Source organism: Cervus elaphus, chromosome 18 (genome assembly GCF_910594005.1).
Source record: "Cervus elaphus chromosome 18, mCerEla1.1, whole genome shotgun sequence".
In the NCBI taxonomy this organism is placed as follows: domain Eukaryota; kingdom Metazoa; phylum Chordata; class Mammalia; order Artiodactyla; family Cervidae; genus Cervus; species Cervus elaphus.
Genome location: NC_057832.1, coordinates 108,898,321 through 108,919,828, shown reverse-complemented (window position 1 = coordinate 108,919,828; position 21,508 = coordinate 108,898,321). Strand labels below are relative to the sequence as shown.

At 47.1% G+C, this 21,508-nt stretch overlaps 1 protein-coding gene across 2 annotated transcripts in view; it reads left to right on the top strand.

Annotated features, from left to right (window-relative positions):
• Positions 1-21,508, top strand: part of HIPK2 (homeodomain interacting protein kinase 2) — a 208,070-nt gene that overhangs the window by 139,296 nt on the left and 47,266 nt on the right. Inside the window, exons 3-9 of one of the 2 annotated variants that reach the window (XM_043873196.1) lie at positions 2,002-2,125; positions 2,506-2,625; positions 4,691-4,777; positions 6,952-7,136; positions 13,261-13,423; positions 16,877-17,084; positions 18,166-18,287. In XM_043873196.1, the coding sequence (XP_043729131.1) occupies positions 2,002-2,125; positions 2,506-2,625; positions 4,691-4,777; positions 6,952-7,136; positions 13,261-13,423; positions 16,877-17,084; positions 18,166-18,287 (1,009 nt within the window). The remainder of the gene's footprint in view (positions 1-2,001; positions 2,126-2,505; positions 2,626-4,690; positions 4,778-6,951; positions 7,137-13,260; positions 13,424-16,876; positions 17,085-18,165; positions 18,288-21,508) is intronic. The other variant, XM_043873197.1, reaches the window with a different exon arrangement.

The following is a 21,508-nucleotide window of genomic DNA, read 5'->3' as shown; positions in this document are numbered from 1 at the left end:
AGAGCAAAGCAGGTTCTGCCACATGTGTAATAAGAGTTGTTTTAACTATCATGTTCTTTTGAGATACTCCCTTCTTTTCAAAAAGATGTGTTGGTTTTTTTTTTAAATCAAAACCACTGCGGAAGAGATGGCATTGCTGGAAGCAACCTGCGGTAGTCTTATCAGTTCCACATAATGATCTGTGGCTCTGGAAGCCCTGGTGTGTGGGGGCACTGCTTGACACAGTGACCTAGACCAGGTCGAAGGTCCCATGACCCGGGACAGTCCAGCAGTGATGCCTCCCCAGGGCATCCGTGCCGGAGGGCAAGAGCTGTCCCCCACGTCCACACGAACCGTCAGCAACTAGGCTGGGAGGAGACAAAGACCAAAGACAGGGCGAAGTGCCAGGCACAAGCACTGGAGCAGAAGACACCCAGCAGCGAGGGGACGGGGACAGGGGAGACCCCTCAAGTAACAGCTCGCTCCCCGGCCCTCCGCAGCAATCCCTGCCTTCCAAGCCCATGGAGACCCAGCCTTGGCCTCGCCACCCAGACCACGATCTCAGCGCTCTGGAAGCACCAACAGTAGTGCTGCCTCTCCAGCTCCAAGGAAGGGAAGAGACTCCTTTTCACATTTGAAAAATCAAAAGACTTGATAGCAAGATCATTTGGTTCTTATTTGTTTTTTCAGAACCATTATGTAGAGAAAAAAAAAAAAAACAGCAATGAGAGCCAGTTTAAAGGAGCAGGCAGGGAGATGCTTTGTGGGCAGGGATAATTCAGCTCGAAGCTCCAACAAGTGGAGGTGCTCCTGGCACCCCCTCCCTCCCTCCTCTCCTGCTGGCTGGGCAAAGATAACCCAGATAGAGAAAAGTCTCCCAGCTCCCAGGCTCCCCCTCCAGGCTGCTAAAAAGGTGGAGTTGCATCTTCCTGGATCACTTCATCAAGGGGGCTGTTGGTAGAGAAAACAGAAGTTGGGCCAGTGCCTTGAGCCACGTTTAAAAAAAAAAAAAAAAAAATCTTAAACTGAGTTCATATCTCATGCTCTGAACGTGGTTTTCTCCAAAATGTACCCCTAGCAATCATGACCAATTCCTAGAAAAGCGGAGCTACTCTGTGGTCTTTGGTTTTGATTACCAACTACATGTGAAATTTTCTCTTTGAGTTTAGGTGATTTCCTTCAGAAGTTCCAGCAGGTAACCAGGCTTATCATGTGAAGGAACATAGTTTCTAAAGTTAGGAAAGGATTTATAATGGAATTCTGATTAACAGATCATGAACCAGGTACTATAATTGTCATAGTAGAGAATTCTTTAGAAGATAATAAAAAAACAAAAGTAGTGTTTCCTTGGAAAAGTGTGATACAAACTCCTAAAAAGGGATTGTTGGCATAAACAGATACTGTATTTAATCCCATTCTGGGTGGAGGCAACTTGTTTTATATATGACTGAAAATAGAACACTTCTGCTTCAGAATTCCTTTGTAAAAACTGAGCATCCTTGGGACTTCCCTGGTGACCCAGTGGTTAAGACTCGGAGCTTCCACTGAATGCTCAGGGTGCAGGTTTGATCCCTGGTCAGGGAACTAAGATCCTGCATGCCACTCAGCAAAAAAAAAAAAAAAAAAAACCTGGGCATTCTCTAGAGGTTGGTTTCCTGGGTTTTCAGCTACAAAAGATAATTCCTGAGTATCTCAAAAGCGTTGATTAGCTCATCTGGCTGGAGCGTGATGGTAATGAAGCAGTAGCTGTGGTTCCCTCTGGGTCTGCTCTACAACCTCAGACCTATCATGCATCTCAGCCAGTCATCCAACCAGGCTCCCTGCTGAAGGGAGAACCAGGCCAAAGTATGCAGGGATCATTGCAACCCAGCTCAAGAACAACAGAACCTTGAGGGGATCACTAACGATAGCTTGGGTTTGAAAGACTGGATTTTGTTGTTGTTGTTGTAGAATTCATATAGAAATAGCTTCCTGAATTTCCAAATTGCTGATGACTTTTTTTTTCCCATTCTTCCTTTTCAGGGCCCCTGAGATCATCCTGGGTTTACCATTTTGTGAGGCAATTGATATGTGGTCTTTGGGCTGCGTCATCGCAGAGCTGTTCCTGGGCTGGCCGCTGTATCCAGGAGCTTCAGAGTACGATCAGGTGGGTCCAGACAGCACAGGTGCTCTCAGCCAGCTCTCTTCCTTTGTCTGGATGGGCACCCCTTTCATAACCTGACATAGGGGCGGGGCTCTGAGGTGTGATACTGTCTCCCAAACCTTGCTTCCTTTCGATCGCTTTTTTTTTTTAATTTAGCCACAACTTTTATTGAAGCATCTTATCTGTGTCGTCTCCTTAAGTACCAGAATCCAAATTTACAATTGAGGATCGCCTGGCTTTTCTTTGTTCTTCTTCCTTTTCCTTTGATTACTTCTTTCTCTCCCTATAAAATTGTCGTTTTTCTCCGAGACGCTAGAGCCGTTAGTATACCACGTGTGTGGTGACAGGAAAAGCCCTGACCTCATTCCCATCTTTCCTTGCAGATCCGGTATATTTCACAAACACAGGGTTTGCCAGCAGAATATTTATTAAGCGCAGGGACAAAGACAACTAGGTTTTTCAACCGGGACACGGACTCGCCGTATCCTCTGTGGAGGCTGAAGGTAGGAAGAACGCACACCTCGTTCCTCACCAACACCCAGCTTTTGGGGAAGAAGGTCCCATTTGCGGGGAGCCTTTAAATGAGGCATGTGGGTCCTGGCTCTGACTCTGATTGGGCCACGGGGGAGGCGTGACTGTGGTTGATAAATGGTGGATGGATTTTCAAATGTTCAGAAAGCACCGCTTTGCTTGACCTACTGCCTTTGCAGCTCAAGCTCTGATTGCTAAACTCCCTCGATTTCATCCAGTAAACCTGGACGACCTGCCTGGTTGGCTACTGGATAGAGAAATGAAAGAAGTGAACGGCCCTTAAGGAGCTCCCAGTGCAGAGGGAGACTGAACTTGTGTGACAAGCCCTGCCCCCTCCCCATGACCAGCACCCTGTTTCAGGCAGGAACAATGTGGGAGCCTGGAGGAGGGAGCCTTGATTCCTGCTGTGGCAGAGGGTTGAGGAGGAGCATTTGAGCCAGGCCCTGAAGGATGCAGAGAGCTTTGCAGGCAGCAACACAGTATCCCAAGGCTCCAGGAGGGCTCTGCTGGCCCCCCAGCAGGTGGTGTAGCGCCTCACTGCACACCGTAAACTCGGGCAGTTTGACTTGAACGGAAACATATTTTGCTTTCACTTTGATCTGTGCCTAGTAATTAAAATTAATGTTGTTTTTTTTTCCCCCTGGGAAGGAGAAAATAATATACATCTTAAGTGTGTTTTGTGTTCATTTTTAGGTGTTTCTTTATTTTTTGCAAGAGTGTGGGTGGGTATTTTTTTAACAGAAACCACAGCCAAACTGTAATACATTTAGAGATAATGCGTGGTCAGTGATGGCAAAAGATTTAGAAAAGAGATCTGGCAGCTGAGCAGGCCTCTGAGGCTCTTGATGGGAGGCTGGCGTTTGGCAGCTGTTGAGGGTGAGCGGCTCAAGGTCAGGTCCAGTGAAAAAGAGTCCTGGCGGGAGGAGGCTGAGGCTGGCCAGGGGCGGGGTTCACTTCTGCGTCTTAGGAGCCTCAGGCCTTCGTGGCCAGCTGTTCCCGCGTCGAAGCCTGGATCTTAGCAGCTCCAGGTGTGCTGTCCTTGACTGAGTCTTGGAGGATCAGTTACCTGTGATCCATGAATGAGTCCAAAATCCCATAGTCATTGGAAACAGCAGCTTCCTAGACTGAGGCCAGTTCAGGAACTGGACGTGTGTCCCCTGGACCCAGACAGAGGGGACTGCCAAGCAGACTCCGGAGCCAGCGGTCATGGGACCTTGGCAAGCTCCTCAAGCTCTCTGCCCCCGTTTGCCCCTCTGGAAGATGGGCTGGTAATCAGCCTCCCTAATTTGGCTGTGAAGGGCATTACATGAGTTCACGTGCTTTGGAACAGTACCTAGGGACTTCCCTTGCAGTCCAATGGTTGAGAATCCGCCTGCCAATGCCGGGGACTCGGGTTCGACCCCTGTTCCAGGAAGGCTGCACGTGCAGAGGGGTAACTAAGCCTGTGCGCCCCAACTACTGAAGCCCGTGTGCCCTAGAGCCCATGCTCCACAATAAGAAAAGCCACCACAATGAGAAACCCCCAGTGGCCACAACTGGGGAAAGTCTGCACGCAGCAAGGACCCAACACAGCCAAAAATAAATACATAATTAAATAGATAAATAATTTTTTCAGAAAGTAGTGCCTGACACATAGGGAGAGCTCTATCTGTATGAGTTTGATAAGTTAAAATTTTAAAATATGCGGACAAAGGGCTTCTGCTTTTCCACATATGAAACCTAACCGCATCCCTTAAACTTAGGGGAGAACATGGTTCTCTTGGGGTTGTGGCATATACTGCCTTCTGGGGATCCCCTAGACCCAACTCAGCTGACCCCCCCAACAGGTGTTCATGGGAAGGAAGGAAGGAGGAGGGGTGACCTAAGTGTGGAGCAGGAAGAGAGGAAGGAATTCCTGGGCAGGTCACTTTAAGAATCCTGTCTCCTCTGAAAGGTGGGAAAAGATCCTCAGGGGGAGAAGCAGAGGTTGACAGGTTTGGGTCACAGTGACTAGGAAATAATTCACATTACCAATGGGCTCTTGCCTCTCTTGACCAGACACCAGATGACCATGAAGCAGAGACGGGGATTAAGTCAAAAGAAGCAAGGAAGTACATTTTCAACTGTTTAGATGACATGGCCCAGGTAAGCTCCGTGGGTGAGTATACAATGTTAGCCCTTTCAGAGCCAAGCACAACAATTTCTGCCGGAGTAATTAACAGAGGATGGAGGGTAGAAATCCACCTGTGGTGGCTGACCTTGACCTTAAACAATGATATGTCGGCCTTAGGAAGTATACCACTGGGTTTGTGGAACATTTTTAAGACCTTACACCAGCTCTTTAAAAATAGCTTCAGTTTACTGGCTCTCAATTGTAAAATAGCACTGGCCAATCTTACTGATGTCTTCATGAGAAGAATTCAACCCCATTAGTTCATTTGAGTACCATGATGAGTTCTCTAGTGCCACCTTAACAAGGGGCCATAAAGTGGTGACTTAAGACAACAGCGTTTATTCTCTTGCAACACTGGAGGCTAGAAGTTTGAGATCACAGTACCAGCAGTCCATGTCCCCTCTACCAGCTCTAGGAAGAAACTGGCCCAGGCTGTTCTAGTTTCTGGTGGCCCCCAGTAACCCTCGGTTTCCATTGAATTGTATCTGCATCCCCCAATCTCTGTCTCCTTCATGTGGCCTTCATCCCTGTGATCCCTCTTTTCCCTGGGTCCAAAATCTCCCTTCTTTCTCTTACAAAGACACCAGTCATTGGCTGTATGGCCCACTCTACTTCATTGCGACTTTAACTTGGGTACATCTGCTGAGACTGTTTCCAAATTAGGTTCCATTCCCGGGTACCAGGCACCAGGACATCCATCTTTTGTGAGAACACAACCCACTGCAGTCAGTCTCTCTCAGGTCACCTTTGTGTCCAGAGAGAATTCTAGAATGTCAGCTATTTTTAGAGTAAAACCTAGTCTAAAATCAGGGCAACCCAAAGTGAGTTTTTCTTCAAAGCCATGAGAAACACAGCTCCAGACCAATAAACACTTAGCACACTTCTTACTAAAGATAAGCATAACCAAAACTCATGACTCCAAGTAAAGTATACTTGTCAGTTGATGAGAAGCTTTGATTTTCTGAGAAAACTGAAATTGCTTTCCAGTGCATGTCTTGGCGGGGTGGGGGTGGGGGGGTGGAGAAAACACCACAAAACAAGGCTTTTAAAGGTCATCCTAGTATTGGTTTCCCAGGCAGTACAGTGGTAAAGAATCTGCCTACTGATGCAGGAGACACAAGTTCGATTCCTGGGTCAGGAAGCCCCTGGAGAAGGAAATGGAAACCTGCTCCACTATTCTTGCTGGGAAATCCCACGGACAGAGGAGCCTGGCAGGCTACAGTCCACAGGGTCACAAAGAGTCGGACATAACTGAACAACTGAGCACACGCAAACACATAGACTTGCTCTTGGAAGAAAAATCTTGTGTTCAGATATCCTGCCTGCCTTCACCAGAGGCAGTCCCAGTGAACCCAGGGACTCGAATAACTCAGACCCTGGCTCAGGAGCTGCAAGAAGACTGACCCACTGTAGGTGTGGGAAGCAGGCCCCAATACCTCTCTTGGAAGGTTAAAGAAATAAACCTTTTTGCATCTTAGTTTTTACTGCTTGGTTGTAATTATTGTTTTTTAACCATGGGAAAATATATGTAGCCTAAACCCTGATGCTGGGAAAGATTGAGGGCAGGAGGAGAAGGGGACGACAGAGGATGAGATAGTTGGATGGCATCACCGACTCAATGGACATGAGTTTGGGTGGACTCCGGGAATTGGTGATGGACAGGGAGGCCTGGCATGCTGCGATTCATGTGGTCGCAAAGAGACGGACATGACTGAGCAATTGAACTGAACTGAAAATGGTACAACTCTAAGTATACCATTCAGTACATTCACATTGTCATAAGCTCAGTCTCCAGAATTCTTTTCATCTTATGGTTCTTTTCAATGAGGCATGATGCAAGGTGCATTTCAACCTAACTGATGAAAGCAGGAGCCAGCTGCACCCGCACATTCATGTGTGTGCAGGTGCCCACAGGGGCCTCTCTCTTCCCTGAGGAGCCTCCCCTGGCCTCTCCTGCAGAGAGAACAGCCATGACCTGCAGGCAGTGATGACCTGTGGCAGCACCCCCCCACGGGGCAGACACAGCCTTCTGGGGGTTGGAAGGGGTGACCGGGAGATTAGGATGGAGCTGCAGAGCACAGAATAAGAGGAATGGGGCGAGGGAGGCCCAGCGGGGTCTTGGTAACTTGTCCCCACTTGCTTGCAGGTGAACATGACAACAGATTTGGAAGGGAGTGACATGTTGGTGGAGAAGGCAGACCGGCGGGAGTTCATCGACCTGCTGAAGAAGATGCTGACCATAGATGCCGATAAGAGAATCACTCCAATCGAGACCCTGAACCACCCCTTCGTCACCATGACGCACTTACTCGACTTTCCCCACAGCACACAGTAGGTGTCCCAGTCGCTGCTTTATCCCAGAGGTCGGCAGACTTTTTCTTTAAAGCCCCAGGTAGTGCATATTTCAGGCTTTGTAGGGACTTCCCTGGTGGGTCCAGTGTTCAAGACTCTGAGCTCCTTTCAATGCAAGGAACGCAGGTTTGATCCCTGGTCAGGGAACCAAGATCCCACATGCCTCGAGGCCCAGGAAAAAAAAAAAAATTCAGGCTTTGTAGTCATATGGTCTCTGTCACAACTCAGCTCTTCCATTAGAGTTGAAAGCAGCTGTAGACATTACAGAAACCGACAAGGGAGGCTGTGTTCCACTAAAACGGTATTTGTAAAAATAGTCGGCAGCCACATTGGGACCCTGGGCTGAAGTTTTCTTAACACCAAAAAGAGGGAACAGTGGGGAATGAGAGGGCAGAGGCTGGGTGGACCAGACCCGGGGTGTCTGCACCAAGGGAGGTGCTCAGAATGGCAGCATCTGTGATGCAAAGCCATGTGCAAGCCAGAGGTCACGCGTGGACTTGGTCCCATGTGGATTGGGACCTGTTGGTTTGTTCATTCATTCATTCATTCACAGGGTTGGGCCAGGGGCTGGAGGCAGTGGGGAGTAGAGCAGATGGCCACCCTGGGGAGTTTAGAGTCTGTAGGAGGGAAAGTGAAAAGTGAAAGTTGCTTAGTCATGTCTGACTCTGTGACTTCATGGACAATTATAGTCCATGGAATTCTCCAGGCCAGAATACTAGAGTGGGTAGCCAATCCCTTCTCCAGGGGACCTTCCCAACCCAGGGATCAAACCCAGGTCTCCCGCATTGCAGGTGGATTCTTTACCAGCTGAACCACCAGGGAAGCTCCTATAGGAGAGAGGAAGGCACTAAACCAGCAATCCCCAAATAACCAGGCTGTTCTCAGGGGATACAAAGGGCGAGCAGAGCATGTAATAAGGAGACCTTGCTGGAGGCAGGGTGGGGATGACCCACGGATGTGACCACCCAAGGAGAGGGAGGTGTTTGGTGAAAAGGACAGCGAGAGCGGAAGGGGCCTTGCCAGGCGGAGACCCCAGCCTGGGCAAGATCAAGCACAAGAGCCCGGGGACAGGGAGAGGTGAGGCCTCAGGATAAGCCAGTGGCAGGGCTTCCGTGTTATGGATTTCGCTCTTTCTCCTAAGAGTAATGGGAAGTCATTAAAGGATTGATGGCCGGGGAATGGCTGATTGGAGTTGTGTTAAACAAAGATCGGTCTGCTGTCGCTCGATCAAGTCAAATAAGCTTGGAAAAAATGCCCATCAGATTTGGCAACTTGGAGGCTGCTGTTGACTTACGGAGAGCTGTTTCCATGGATGGTAAAAGCAGAAACCAGTTTAGCAGGCTGAAAGGTTGAGGGAGAGGTGAAGAAATAGATGGTACCCTTTCAGGAAGGAAGGCTGTGTTAGGGGAGGGAGGAAATAGAGGGGTGACTCAGGAAGGCCCAAAGGGGAGTTTTCTTTTCACATGGAAGAGACTTGAGCATCTTAAGAGGCTGATGGGAAGTGCCTGGTAGTAAGTAAAAGATTAAAGATAAAGGATACTCAGAAAATGTTTCTCGAGGTAGTGGGAAGGACCAGGATTCAGAGGGCAGGTGGAGGAATAGGCAACATCACAGGGGGTGGGCAGAGGAGAGCGCGTGGCTATTCCAAGTGCCTGGTGCAGTGGAGGAGAGTTCAGGGGCTTCTTCCACCAGCTTCTGTCTCTCCTTGTTGAAAACAGGGTATTGGTGGTTAAAGGAGGGCAGGAAAGCTTAGGCAGCGGAAGGTAGCAGAGACAATTGAACAGAGAAACAGAGCAGAATCGCTGAGTATGGGGGTTGGATGTGAAAACCGTGGGGTGTAAATGAACTCCCCAGGTGAAGGCATGGAATCAACAGGGTCCTTCCAGGTTGGCGTTTGGCTGGGCTGCTAAGAGAAAAAGATTGACACAGATTTATGATGTTGGCAGTGAAGAGACTGTAATCCAAAGTCATGGCTATGTGAGGCTTAGCTAAAAGAGAAAGGAAGTGAAGCTGAGAGGGGTCCAAAGAGACTGAGTGGTCTGATCAGCTCAGAGAATGCTTAGTATAGTAATAGTTGAACTAGCCAGATGGGTGGAAAGTGTGCTCAGCAGGTGGGATGCTTGAATTTGTGGTTGTGGAAATGGCGTGGTTTCAGGCTTGACGGTCTGGAGTGGCTGGTGTTGACAACAGGTCCCTGGAGATGAAAAGGAAGTAAGGAGCCAGGGAGTCCGACCAGGAATCAGGGTGACCTCCGAAGGGCTTCCCTGGTGGATCAGATAGTAAAGAATCTGCCTGTAATGCAGGCAACTCGAGTTCGATCCCTGGGTCGGGATGATCCCCTGGAGAAGGGAATGGCAACCCACTCCCAGTATTCTTGCCTGGAGAATTCTGTGGACAGAGAAGCCTGGCGGGCTACAGTCCATGGGGTCGCAAAGAGTCAGACACAACTGAGCAACTAACACGTCTACTTTTTCACATTTGGAAGTCTCCCAGGTGGGCAGGACTGAGCTAGTGGCCTGGCCTCGGTGACTGAGGGGGAGAGAAGAGAAGGGAGGATTAGTTTAAGGAGGTGCCATCACAAAGCGCCACTGAGTGGCTGAGTGTCATAAACAGCAGACACTCACTTTCTTATTCTAGAAGCCCACGATCGAGGTGTACGGCAGAGTTGGCTTTTTCTGTGGCCTCTCTCCTCGGCTTACACACGGCTGCCTTCTGCCCGTGTCTTCCCGTGGTCTTCCTCTTACGCTGTCTGTGTCCTGATTTCCTCCTCCTTCTAAGGAATTGAATCAGGGCCCGCCCTAATGACCTCATTTCACCTCTTTAAAGATCCTATCTCCAAATTCAGTCCCATTCTTAAGTACTGGGGGGGTTAGAACTTTAACATGTGAATTTGAGGGTCACAGTTCATCCTATAAACAGAGAGTAAGGAGAGAGATCACTTCAACCTCTGAGGCACTTGGGACATGAAAGAATAAACAGCCCATTCCCTGGGTGTCTGCAGGGAGAAGCAGGGTGCTCAAGAGAGCAGCAGATTTCAGGTGGCATCAGGAGAGAGAGGGATACACGGAAAGAGCCTGCAGCTAAGACAGCCGCGGGTCACCATGGGCCCCGCCACGGCCAGAATCAGATCGGGTCAAGTCTCAAGGCTGGATTTGACCCTCAGCAGCATATGAGAAATGAGGGTGTGGCACCCATCACCAATGGTGCTTCCTCTCTTTTCAGTCTGTTCCTTACTAGCTGTTGTTGAGCAAGTCAGATTGTATTGCAACAACCAGATAGTGCCTCTGCTTTAGAAGCATGCTTGAAACAACCAGACCCGAGTACAGAGAAGGAACTGGGACCCATCCCTTGCAAACTCTCATTACGGGATTTGTCCTGTTTCTGGGTATAGGAGGGGTAAGTCAAGGGGTGTCAGTCTGAACCACAGAAGAAAGGCAGACTTGGCGATTTACTGCATAGGGCCCCCATAAGATCAGCCTTGGTGTCATCAGGAGTGAAGTGGGATGGCTGAGAAACAGCTGTGGATAGGAGATGCAGGGGTGCTGGTGAGACGGTTCGTGGTAGCCACGTGCACTGTCAGTGAGACATTAGTGCATGCCCAGCCATGTCCAGCTTTTTTGTGACCCAGTGGACTGCTGCCCACCAGGCTCCTCTGTCCAAGAAGTTTCCCAGGCAAGAATACTGGAGTGGGCTGCCGTTTCCTTCTGCATGGGATCTTCCTGACCTATGGATCGAACCCACGTCTCCTAAATCTCCTGCATCAACAGGTGGATTCTTTACCATTGAGCCACCTGGGAAGCCACCTGCACTGTCAGTGAGACAGTCTCATGCATAAAGTTTGAGGCTTGGCTGGATGACCTCAGGGTGCTGCCTGTCTCTTGATTCTGCATGGAAGCAAATACAGGATGTTTCCCTGTGTGTGGAGAAGACCCAGCACGGAAACCATGGGCATCAGCTCCTAACTCAGAACCTGGTGTGGAACCAGGGGACGCACTGACAACTTAGGTTTCAGAAAATAGGCCTCCAAAGGAAAGAAGGGTCTTTGAGCACAAAGTAGGCCTGATCCCCAAGTAACCCTAGAATTTGCTGGGCAGACCATGAAGAAGTCTGGGGCCAGAAGAAACCTCCAGCCCACCCCTGGGGCTGGGCCAGGGCTGCCCCCACATCTAGATTATCAGATGAAAGAGACTCCACTCGTTTCTCCATGCCAAGATTCTAGTGCACGAATTCCTTAAAAACTATTCTCAACATTAACCCAGTGTGAAAGTCCTTCCCTCTGAAACTAAAAACTCAGATCGTTTCAGTTAGGGAATTCGGAGTCTGAAAGCTTTGTGTTGAATTGTCGAAAAACCACTGATGCATTAAATACGGTCCAAAAGAACACAAAATCCATTGTTTTATTCTTTCAGCCTGCATGTGAAAGCACTGAGCAGTAGGTTTGGTACTGAGTCGATGCTCAGAACGTGTTGACATTGCCAGCATTCGTGTTTTTAGCTCTCGGTCACCAGAGAATATGTTTTCCTTCTTTCCAGGGTCATCAGTCATTGTTTACTTCATGTGCGTTGTGTGGCCAGTGTAAGTCATCACCAACTCACAAAGAATGTCTAAGTCAGTTCAGGAAATCTTTCACGGAGAGGATGTTTTGGGATAGCCCACAAGCATCTACTTGGCCCAGAATCTCGCTTACCTGTAGTACAGTATGTAGTTGTCATCTTAAAATGGTAGAATTTTATTGTGACTATACTACTTATAATTAAGTATTTTAAATGGAAATTTAAATGGGATCTTGCTATCCTAAACATTAGCATTTGAGGAAAAAGGAAGTTTAATTAGAAGACCCAGAAGTGAATGAGACTTGGCGGGCACATGTGCTCAGTTGTGTCTGACTCTTTCAGACCCCATGGACTGTAGTCCACCAGGCTCCTCTGTCCGTAGAATGTTCCAGGCAAGACTACTGGAACGGGTTGCCATTTCCTACTCCCGGGTATCTTCCCGACCCAGGCAGAGATCAAACCCTCGTCGCCGGCATTGGCAGGCGGATTCTTTACCTCCACACCGCCTGGGAGGTGCAGACGTGAATGAGAAACAATGTACAAACGGTTGAAAATCCTGTGGTGGGTTTTCAAGAACTTGGTCAAGGCCACTTATGGCTTTCTTTGTCCTTGATGCTGGTGTCCGCAACACTTTTATACTTGAATTTCATAATTACGAGTTTGGTTTTGTTTTGTTTTGATTCAAGAATGCAATGGAAGAAGAAAAAGAGGGAGAGAATTTTTATTTTATGTAACTGGGTAAGAATCAGAAAAAAGAAAGGAAGAATGAAGGAAGTTAAAGAGAATGTGCATGTCTATGTGAAGCTCTTGATCTTGGCAAATTACCTATCCCTCTCTGCTTTATCCTTACTCGCAAAATAGGGGCAACAGTTGTCTGTCTTCCCCTCGTGGTTGTTGTAGGACTGAGTGAAAGAGTAGTTGTGAACGGCCGCCACGCTGTCAGTAAACTTCACCGCTATTAGTTGTTAAAATCATTATTCTCCATCCATGCACAATCCAGGGAGGAGCAGGAGTGCCAATAGGTCCTGATACCGGGTTGGCTATTCTTTGGCTGACCCCTAGATGGCGCTGGTGCCCTGGATTAACTGGAAAGGGTGTGGGCAAAGAATATGGAGGCAGGTCATCCATTGCTGACCGGTCCCAATCAGACAACTTACATGTTTATATATGGGCCAGAAACCACTTTGAAAGCCAAGAATGAGCTGTGGAAATTAGGAGACAGATCAGCAGCAGGAGGAAATGCAGTGAGAGCCAAGAGGTCTGTTTTGTGTTGGTAGAGAACTGTTACCCACAGTATGGGGAGGAGGCAGTGAGAAGGTGTGGGATGGGAGGAGGCAGGGAGGGGAGTGGAATTCCTGTAAATACTACCAACTCTTGCAAATGCAGACATTGCCTGAGAAATCCAGGAACCTGAGACCCAAAGTGAAGTGCCTTGGTTGTTTCGTTTATTAGATTAACTCTCCTGTCTTTTTCTCTCTCCATTTTCTCCCCAGTAATTCCATGTTACTGCCTTTCCCTGACACCTCTGTCTCTGCCTTTTGCATGAACAGCGTCAAATCATGTTTCCAGAACATGGAGATTTGCAAGCGTCGGGTGAACATGTATGACACGGTGAACCAGAGCAAAACCCCTTTCATCACGCATGTGGCCCCCAGCACATCCACCAACCTGACCATGACCTTCAACAACCAGCTGAACACTGTCCACAACCAGGTGAGTGGGGAGCAGAGGGGAAGGCAGACAGGGGGCTGACAGAGCAAAGGTCAGGGATTATATTTTCCCACCAAGCTGAGTCAGGAGACAAAACTCCAATATCATATACAACAGACAAAATCCCTCTACTGTCACGTACAACTCTGCAAGAAGGTGTTTGTCCTCGTCGTTATTTCCTTTGAGATCCTCAGGCATTCTTTGTATTGACTCCTAGCCCCTTGAAAGGTCCCAGAAATGACTCACTAAGAGAGTTATTTCTGAGATGGTACCTCCTACTGCTTTCCTGTCCTGCTGTGAGAATAAGGTAAAGGAGATGCTGGGATCCTCTCATGTCTGACATCTGCCTGATGGAGAATTCTAGAACTGGAAGGGATGGATGCTAGCGGTCATCCAGCTCAGGCCCCAGCTCCTCATGTCCACACTGTTGGGTCCACATGATCTCTTTTCAACACAGACAAAACCTGTCCTTTTCCAAGTCTTGTCACCAGAATCCCAGCAGTGAGAACTAAAAGGGGACCCACAGCTTTCAAACCTCTTGCAGAAAATTTGCAGAATCTAGCACCTAATTTACTGCTGGAAATATGGATGATACCCAGGAAATATGTACTATATGAAGAGTCTCCAAGCCCTTGCTCAGGCAGCCTCTGGTATCTAAGAGACTTTAACTTTTATTCCTACCTACCAGTATTACCAGTTCCCCCAAAGAAAGTGTCCCTAGATTTTCTTCGGTCTTAGTATCGGTCTTTAATGATAACAGCACACCTGTGTATGCGTGTGTGTGTGTATACACGCACGTACCACACCCCTCGACAGCAGAAGAGCATATATGTTCCAGTGTGAATACTCTGCCTGGCCATCCACTCTCTTTTGACAGGTCCCGTGCTCCCATGAAGAGTCACTGACCCTGCTTCCCGGGCCATTCCCAGCACGTTTGGTTGCTAAGGCCCAGCTTTCCTTCCCAGCCTGTTCCTCTCCCCCTGTGCCCACCCTCTAGGAGAGGCTGCCTAGAATCTGCTGCCCCCTGGAGGCCACTGGTGTCCTTACCGTTCTCCTCAGCTGGAAGAGTTCATTTGTCTAAGGCCTGGAGTCCTGTGCGATAAACATTCCCACCCAGCGCCTAGCTCAGTCCTCAGGCTAAGGTAGCCACCGCCACTCAGGTGAAGTCCTTGACAGAATGACCACGGTGATTCTGCTCTTCGTCACCAGAGTCCCAGCACGGTGAGCGGACCGTCTGGCTGGTGCCCTGAGCAGGGAGAGTAGAAGATACATTGAGACGGGAAGTTGGGCCTAACTGAGGAAGGAGGGCCAGCCTAAGATGCGTATACAGTGTTCATTAGGCAGCAACCAGAGACTTGTGAGCAGAGGTGGCATCACACACCAAGTAGTCATTTGGAAAGAATGTTCTAGCCTCTGTGGCCAAGAAGAATTAGAAGAGAAGTGGAGACCAGAACATCACTAGTCAAGGCCTTACAGGTCCCAGGCCCCAGGACAGAAGGCCTTAGCGAAGGAAGTAGTGGTGAAAAAGAGGGAGAGGGTCCTGGGGACATTTGGAAGGAAGGAGCAGCAGGACCAGCGGCTGACCAGAAGGGGGAGCCCCTGAGCACCCGTGTGGGGACCTGGAGGAGACTGCTGCTAGTGCCCCGGGGAGGGAAGCCAGGAGGCAGGAAGAGGGGAGAGTGTGGACTCCGGTGTGTAGAGGGCAAGGGGCTAGTGGAAGAGGTGTCTGAGGGGAGCCTCCTGGAGAGGTGAGGCTGCAGAGAGAACAGAGAGGAAACACAAGTCATGCCGCTGGTAACAACACAAAATGCTGGCCCCACGCAAATGACTATAAAATAGATGAACAACAAGGACCTACCGTACAGCACAAAGAACTGTACTTAGTACCTTTTAGTAACCTGTGATGGAAAGGAATAGGAAAATCATATGTATCTATTCCTTTCACTAGAGTTTCCCTTTGTTAGAATATATACACATAACACAACATTGTAAATCAACTACACTTCAGCAAAAAATAGTGATAAGAGATGCTGGCCATACATGTGTCACACGTGCATTCCCAGTCACACTACCTGCAGGCTGACTGTGTGATGCTGCACAAACAGACATTTGTTGTTACAATAATATCGTAAAATCTAAACATGGGCAGTACCTAATTTGGTGATTACTTTCAAACAAATTCTATGCTTTGCACTGAAATTCAGCATAAAATATAAGTATAAAAGACATGTAAAATGAGACTTTATCCTTTTCATCAAATTTGACACATATGCATACCTTTCCTAAGGTCCTAATTTCCCGATACCCTTGTGGCTCTTTCCCTTTTTACTTTTTTAGTCCTTGTGGCCTCTAGTAGCAAAATGTCTCATAAGCAAGGTTGACAGTGAAGCCATGGGTTACTCCACGTATGTTACTAAAGGATCAGCATGAAGAAGACTAAGATGGGGTGAAACTGGAAAACTGCCAATGTAGAATTCCTTTTCCTTCCATGACCTTGCTTCACATGGAAGTTCAACCTCAAATGCTGTCTCTTTCTGAAAGAGAAAGGAGAGAGGACATAACTGCAGTGTCTGTCTAACACAGCTCCATTGAACTTAAGCCATCTCAAGTTCTCTTGACCCCCCTGGCACCTTCGCCTTGCCCTTGAGCCTTAGTTGCGGAATGCCAGCACAAGAACGCACCAAGTTCCAACAAGCAGCCCGAGCCTCAGCATGTCCCCCTGTGTCCCTGTTTCCGTAGTGTTACTTCTCCACAGCAGCTGTGGTCTGTGAACGTCTGAGGGCATCTGTTAAAGTGCTGCCCTTAGACCTTGCTGCCCAGGCCCTCCCCAAGCGCGTTTGCTTCCGTGTCAGGCTCCGGGAATCTGAGACCCGGGGCCTGGAGGAGCCACTTCTAGTTTCGTCCTCCCCAGTAGAAACCAAATCCAAATACCTGCACCCGAAGGCCCTCAGGTTGTGGGACGGAGCTGGGGCCTGGAGAGAAGGCAGGCAGGCACTCGCCTCCATATTCCAGGGCCCAAGCCAAGGAACCCGGATTAAGACTCAAACCAAAGCCCTCCAGGTGGTTATAAAAGTGTTTATGTCCGAGTGGAAGGGCAGATCATAATTCTTTCTAGCCAGTCCTTAACTTTGCAGTTTAGACTTGACATGCAGGCATCCGTATGCACTTGCAGGCCCTGCAAGTATTAGGAACAGGCCCTGAAAATATTAAGAACAGGCCCAAATCTAAGCATCAGAGGTGATTCTGTGTCCTGGGCTGCAGGTGCCTACTTTCCCCTGAGACTTTCCAACTGTATTTCCACTCCCCTATTTTTGCTTTTTTTTTGGCTCATTGTTTTCGTTCATTCGTTTGCTCTTTTTTGAGTTCATTTATTTTATTTAGATCCGTGTCTCCCAACATGCCATCTCCCTCATGTTTTATTTGTTTTATTTTTGTCTAACCCCACCATTCCTTTAGGCTCCCACCTCCACCAGTGCCACTCTTTCCCTAGCCAATCCCGAGGTCTCCATACTAAACTACCAATCTGCACTCTGCCAGCCCTCAGCGGCATCCATGGCCGCGGTGGCCCAGCGGAGCATGCCCCTGCAGACGGGAGCCGCCCAGATCTGCGCTCGGCCCGACCCCTTCCAGCAAGCACTCATCGTGTGTCCACCCGGCTTCCAAGGTAAGGCGGAGTGGACCCAGCCTCCCACCTGCTTCCACCAGGACCGCCTCTGTGGTGCTGGCCCCATGCTTTTCTGTCCTGCTAAAGCCCTCTTTGTTTCTTTCTGCGAGAGCCCTGGCATCACTGAACTTGAGGGCCCCCATCCTGTGGCGGCCAACCTAGAAACAATGGACTTTGGCTTCTGCATCAAGTCCGTTCCTTGTTATTCGCACCACCTGCCAGTGGTTTTGTCCTGGCTCAGCCGCCATCTGTAAATCAGCGCATTGTGTTCGCTCCCATTGTTATGCTGATGTCAGCTCTCGCGGTGCCTCCCGTGGAATAACCTCTGTGTGGATTATCTATAGCACACAGCCAGCCTCTGACAGCGCACTAGTCCCCGTTCTTGTGAAGAATATAAACCTCTCTGAAAAGTACTTCCTGGCCAGTGCCCCCCACCTCTGGCCAGGCACCCTGGCACTCTTCTCCTAAAAATTCTAAGCGAGAGTTGACGGGGTACCTGGTTATAGTTTACACAGAAAACTCGAGAATTTGGTTCTGAAAATGCCCTGGTGTGAGTCTGTGTGGTTCAGTTTGAGTCAGTGCTGTCCCAGCAGCCTTACCCTCTCTCCCTGGCTTTGACCCAATATCTTCATGACAAGAGCAGCTGTTTTCCTGCTGTAATTTGTCAGCATAACTGTTCCACTCTTGGCTTTAAAGACTCCTTAATTTGACTGAGTCTTTGAAAACATTCAAAAAGGTTGGGGTTTTTTTGGTTTTTTTATTTTAAGTTAGAGGGAATTCCCTGATGGTCCAATGGGTAGGACTCCACGCCTCCATTGATGAAGGCCTGGGTTCTCTCCCTGGTCGGCAAACTAAGACCCCAACAAACCATGTGGCATGGCCGAAGAAAAAAACACACACACAAAAACTTATTTTTAAGTTAAAAACTGAGGCAGGGAAGACTTCCAAAGGACCAGGCAATGTCTTGTGGGGACTAGTGCAAAGGGATGTTGAGGGCTGACAGAGCGGCCAAGGAAGCTCTCCTCATCCAGCTCTTTCCAGTTACTCAGCCCTTCTCCCCCTCGCTCCTTGTCTCCACTAGGATTGCAGGCCTCTCCCTCTAAACATGCTGGCTACTCTGTGCGAATGGAAAATGCCGTTCCCATCGTCACTCAAGCTCCAGGAGCTCAGCCTCTTCAAATCCAACCAGGTCTGCTTGCCCAGGTAATTCTTTCTTTATTATCACTGGTATTACCACGATCCATGTTAATGTTGTTCACAAAAGAGATATATCTCCGATAATTCCCTCCCTGGCAGTGAGTTAGATGCCTCAAGTCATTAGAATATATCAGTAATATTCCGAATGATCCCCAGGTGAATTACCTTCCTAAGTATCTAGCTTACAGTTCCAAGAAGAAATTTAGACACAAGGGGAGTCTGGGGAAATTTATTATTATTATTGTCTCTTTGTAATGCAGATTAATATGAGAGACCAAGGTTTTAATCCTAACTCTACTAATAACTCTCTGTGACCCAAGGCAAGTCAGTTAGTATTTCCTTATTATAAACTAAAACTATTTTTTGAAAGCAGAGAGCCTTGGAGATTATCTCTTTGTTTCCTAGTTGAAAACCAGGATCACAGAGGCTTTGGGCTGGAGCCTTCCTTATCTGTTCACATACGTACTCTGGTAGATTCCTCGAATGAGATCACAGAGGTGAAACTGGTTGAAAATTTGTGACATGTTATGAAAATTTTAGGTAACAAAGTGGTGTAATGATAATAAGTAATCGATCCTTAATGTCACCTGGACATTAATAACAAATACATCTTCGTTGTGCTGAGCACTTTATAGTTGTTATTGATTTAATCCCCACAATCTGGTAAAGTATTTGTCTCCTTTTGACAAATGAGGCACAAGCAGCGGCTCAAAGTCACACAACAATTAGGTGACAGAACCAGGACACAAACCCAAGAAGTCTGACACCAGCACGCATATTTTAACCCATCATGCTATACTGTTTCTTTATCATGGTTTCTGTTGTTGGGAGTCAAGGATAGCTTGACTGAAATGTTGTTAGTTTAAAGCACCTTTGTTTTTTAAATGAAGTTGGTTCCCAAAGACACTATTTATGGTGTCTTTTGTTGAACAGAAGTTTGGGGGTTAATTTTAATGTAGTCAAATTGCATAGGTGTATTTTAGACTCATGGGGTGCCCTGGCGACCTCAGTGGTACAGAATCCACTTGCAATGCAGGAGACACAGGTTTGATCCCTGGGTCGGGAAGATCCCCTGAAGAAGGAAATGTCAACCGACTCCACTGTTCTTGCTTGGGAAATCCCATGGACAGAGGGGCCTGGCGGGCTACAGTCCATGGAGTCACAAAAGAGTCAGACACAACTGAGCAACTGAACAATAATTTTGGACTCACTCTGTTCTAGTTCATTGGCCTCTCTAATATCCTGTTGTCTTTACTATTGATTTTATAACTTTAATGTATGTCTTGATATCTGGTGGGGAAAGCCCTGATCCTATCACGTTCTTCAAAATTTCTTGTCTGTTCTTATCCCTTTGCTTTTGTGTGTGAATTGTATCTTCACCTTTACATAAGAATTTTAGTTCCAAAAGAAACAAGACAAAAACCCAGCACCCTGATTCGTGTTTATTGGACCTGCATTGGATTTATATTCACTTTTAGGAAAATTGACATCTTTGTAATATTGTCATTTCATCCTTGAACACGGTATATAAGTTACCTTTTATTCCTTTCACTAGAGTTTTCTTTTGTTAGAATCATTCCTAAATACTTTACAGTTCTGTTATTAATAACTTTATTAACTATATTTTCTTATTATTTGTCTTTGGTTAATAGGAATATAACTGGTTTTGCTCCACTGAGTTTGTTATCCAGCAGTCCTTCCAGACTCTGATTAGTTCTGATTGTTTCTGTGAATTCCCTTGGATTTTCTGTGTAGACTGTTTTTCATTTACAAGTGATACAATTTTGTTTCTTCCTTTCCAGTCTTTATAACTTTTATTTATTGTTCTCATGACACTGTGCTAACAGTACCTCCAAAACAATGTTTAATAAGAGCGTTGATATTGAGCATTCTTAACTTGAACTTAACTTTAAAGGAAATTCTTCTTGCTGTTTGCCACTAGAAATTTCGTTTAATGAGTGGTTAGGGGGAAAAAAAAAAAGAGTGGTTAGGGACACTTTATGAAGTTTGCTAATTTTTTTGATGAATTAATGTTCAACTGCATCAAATTTTCTTTCTCCACCTATTGAAATTCTCCTGTGTTTTTGTTCCTTCAACTGTTTATGTAGCAAGTTACTTAATAGATTTTGTAATGTTAAATCATCTTTGTATCAATATTTTCAAGGTGAACTTTACTTGATCATGTGGTACTTGACGTGTTTGTATGCTTTTCAATTCTGGATTGTCTGTGAATACTGCAGTTAGTATTTTTGCATCTATGTTCATACATGAGGAGGTGGCATGGATTTCTTTTTCTTATAGAATCTTTATGTGTTTTGGGCATGGAGACTACACCCAGGCTCATAAGATATGTTGGATATTGCTACTTCTTCTGTTTTCAGGAACAGCTTGTTTGAGATTGACACTAGCCATTCTTCATCTCTTTGTTCTTATGTCCAGATTGAGACTGCAGATGCCCAGTCTCACCAGTTTCTGGTGGCACACACAATTCTTTCTTGCTGAAAGTTTAAATAGAGAACCTTCGATATATAAAGCACACCTGTACTGCTTCCTCTCTCTCTCATAGCTCCCTTTTGTTTGCACAGTTTTGTAGTATGGAGTTCAGAAAAGGCCCTGGTAGATCAAGAGAACTACCACTCACTCCAGGGGCACAGCAGCCTGTTCACACTTCATCTGACTGGGAGCCAACTTCAGGCCAGTTTCCCGGTGCTGCTCCTCTGTGAGCCAAAACCTGTAGAATTCACACGTACTCTTAAAGCGTACACGTATGGATCCTTTTTTTGTGTTTGCATACTTAACCCTAGGAAGCCAGGAACCATCTCTGAAAGAAATAATACATCGCATCGCTTACCAGCTAAAGTAGATATTCCTCGTTGTTCAGTTCGGTGGAAACTAACAGGCCCAGCATTTCCGAATTTGTCTTAGTCCTTTAATCATAGCAGGCAGGAGTCCTTGGAGCACTATAAATCTCCAAGTGGATTTACCCTACAGCTTTAAGTGGGGAAGTGAACCAAAAATACATGTTCAAGGGTTTTAATTGCTGCCGTGTTTATAACAGGGAACTGCTGGAAGCAATTTGAATGTTCATCAGTAGGAAATCTGTTTAAATTGATAAGGGCATAAAATGGAATACCACATAGCCATTAAAAGGACATGGTAGACCAAAGTGCCTTGATATGCAGAGTTGTCTAAGAGATATTAACTTTGAAAAAAACAAGAACTATCCC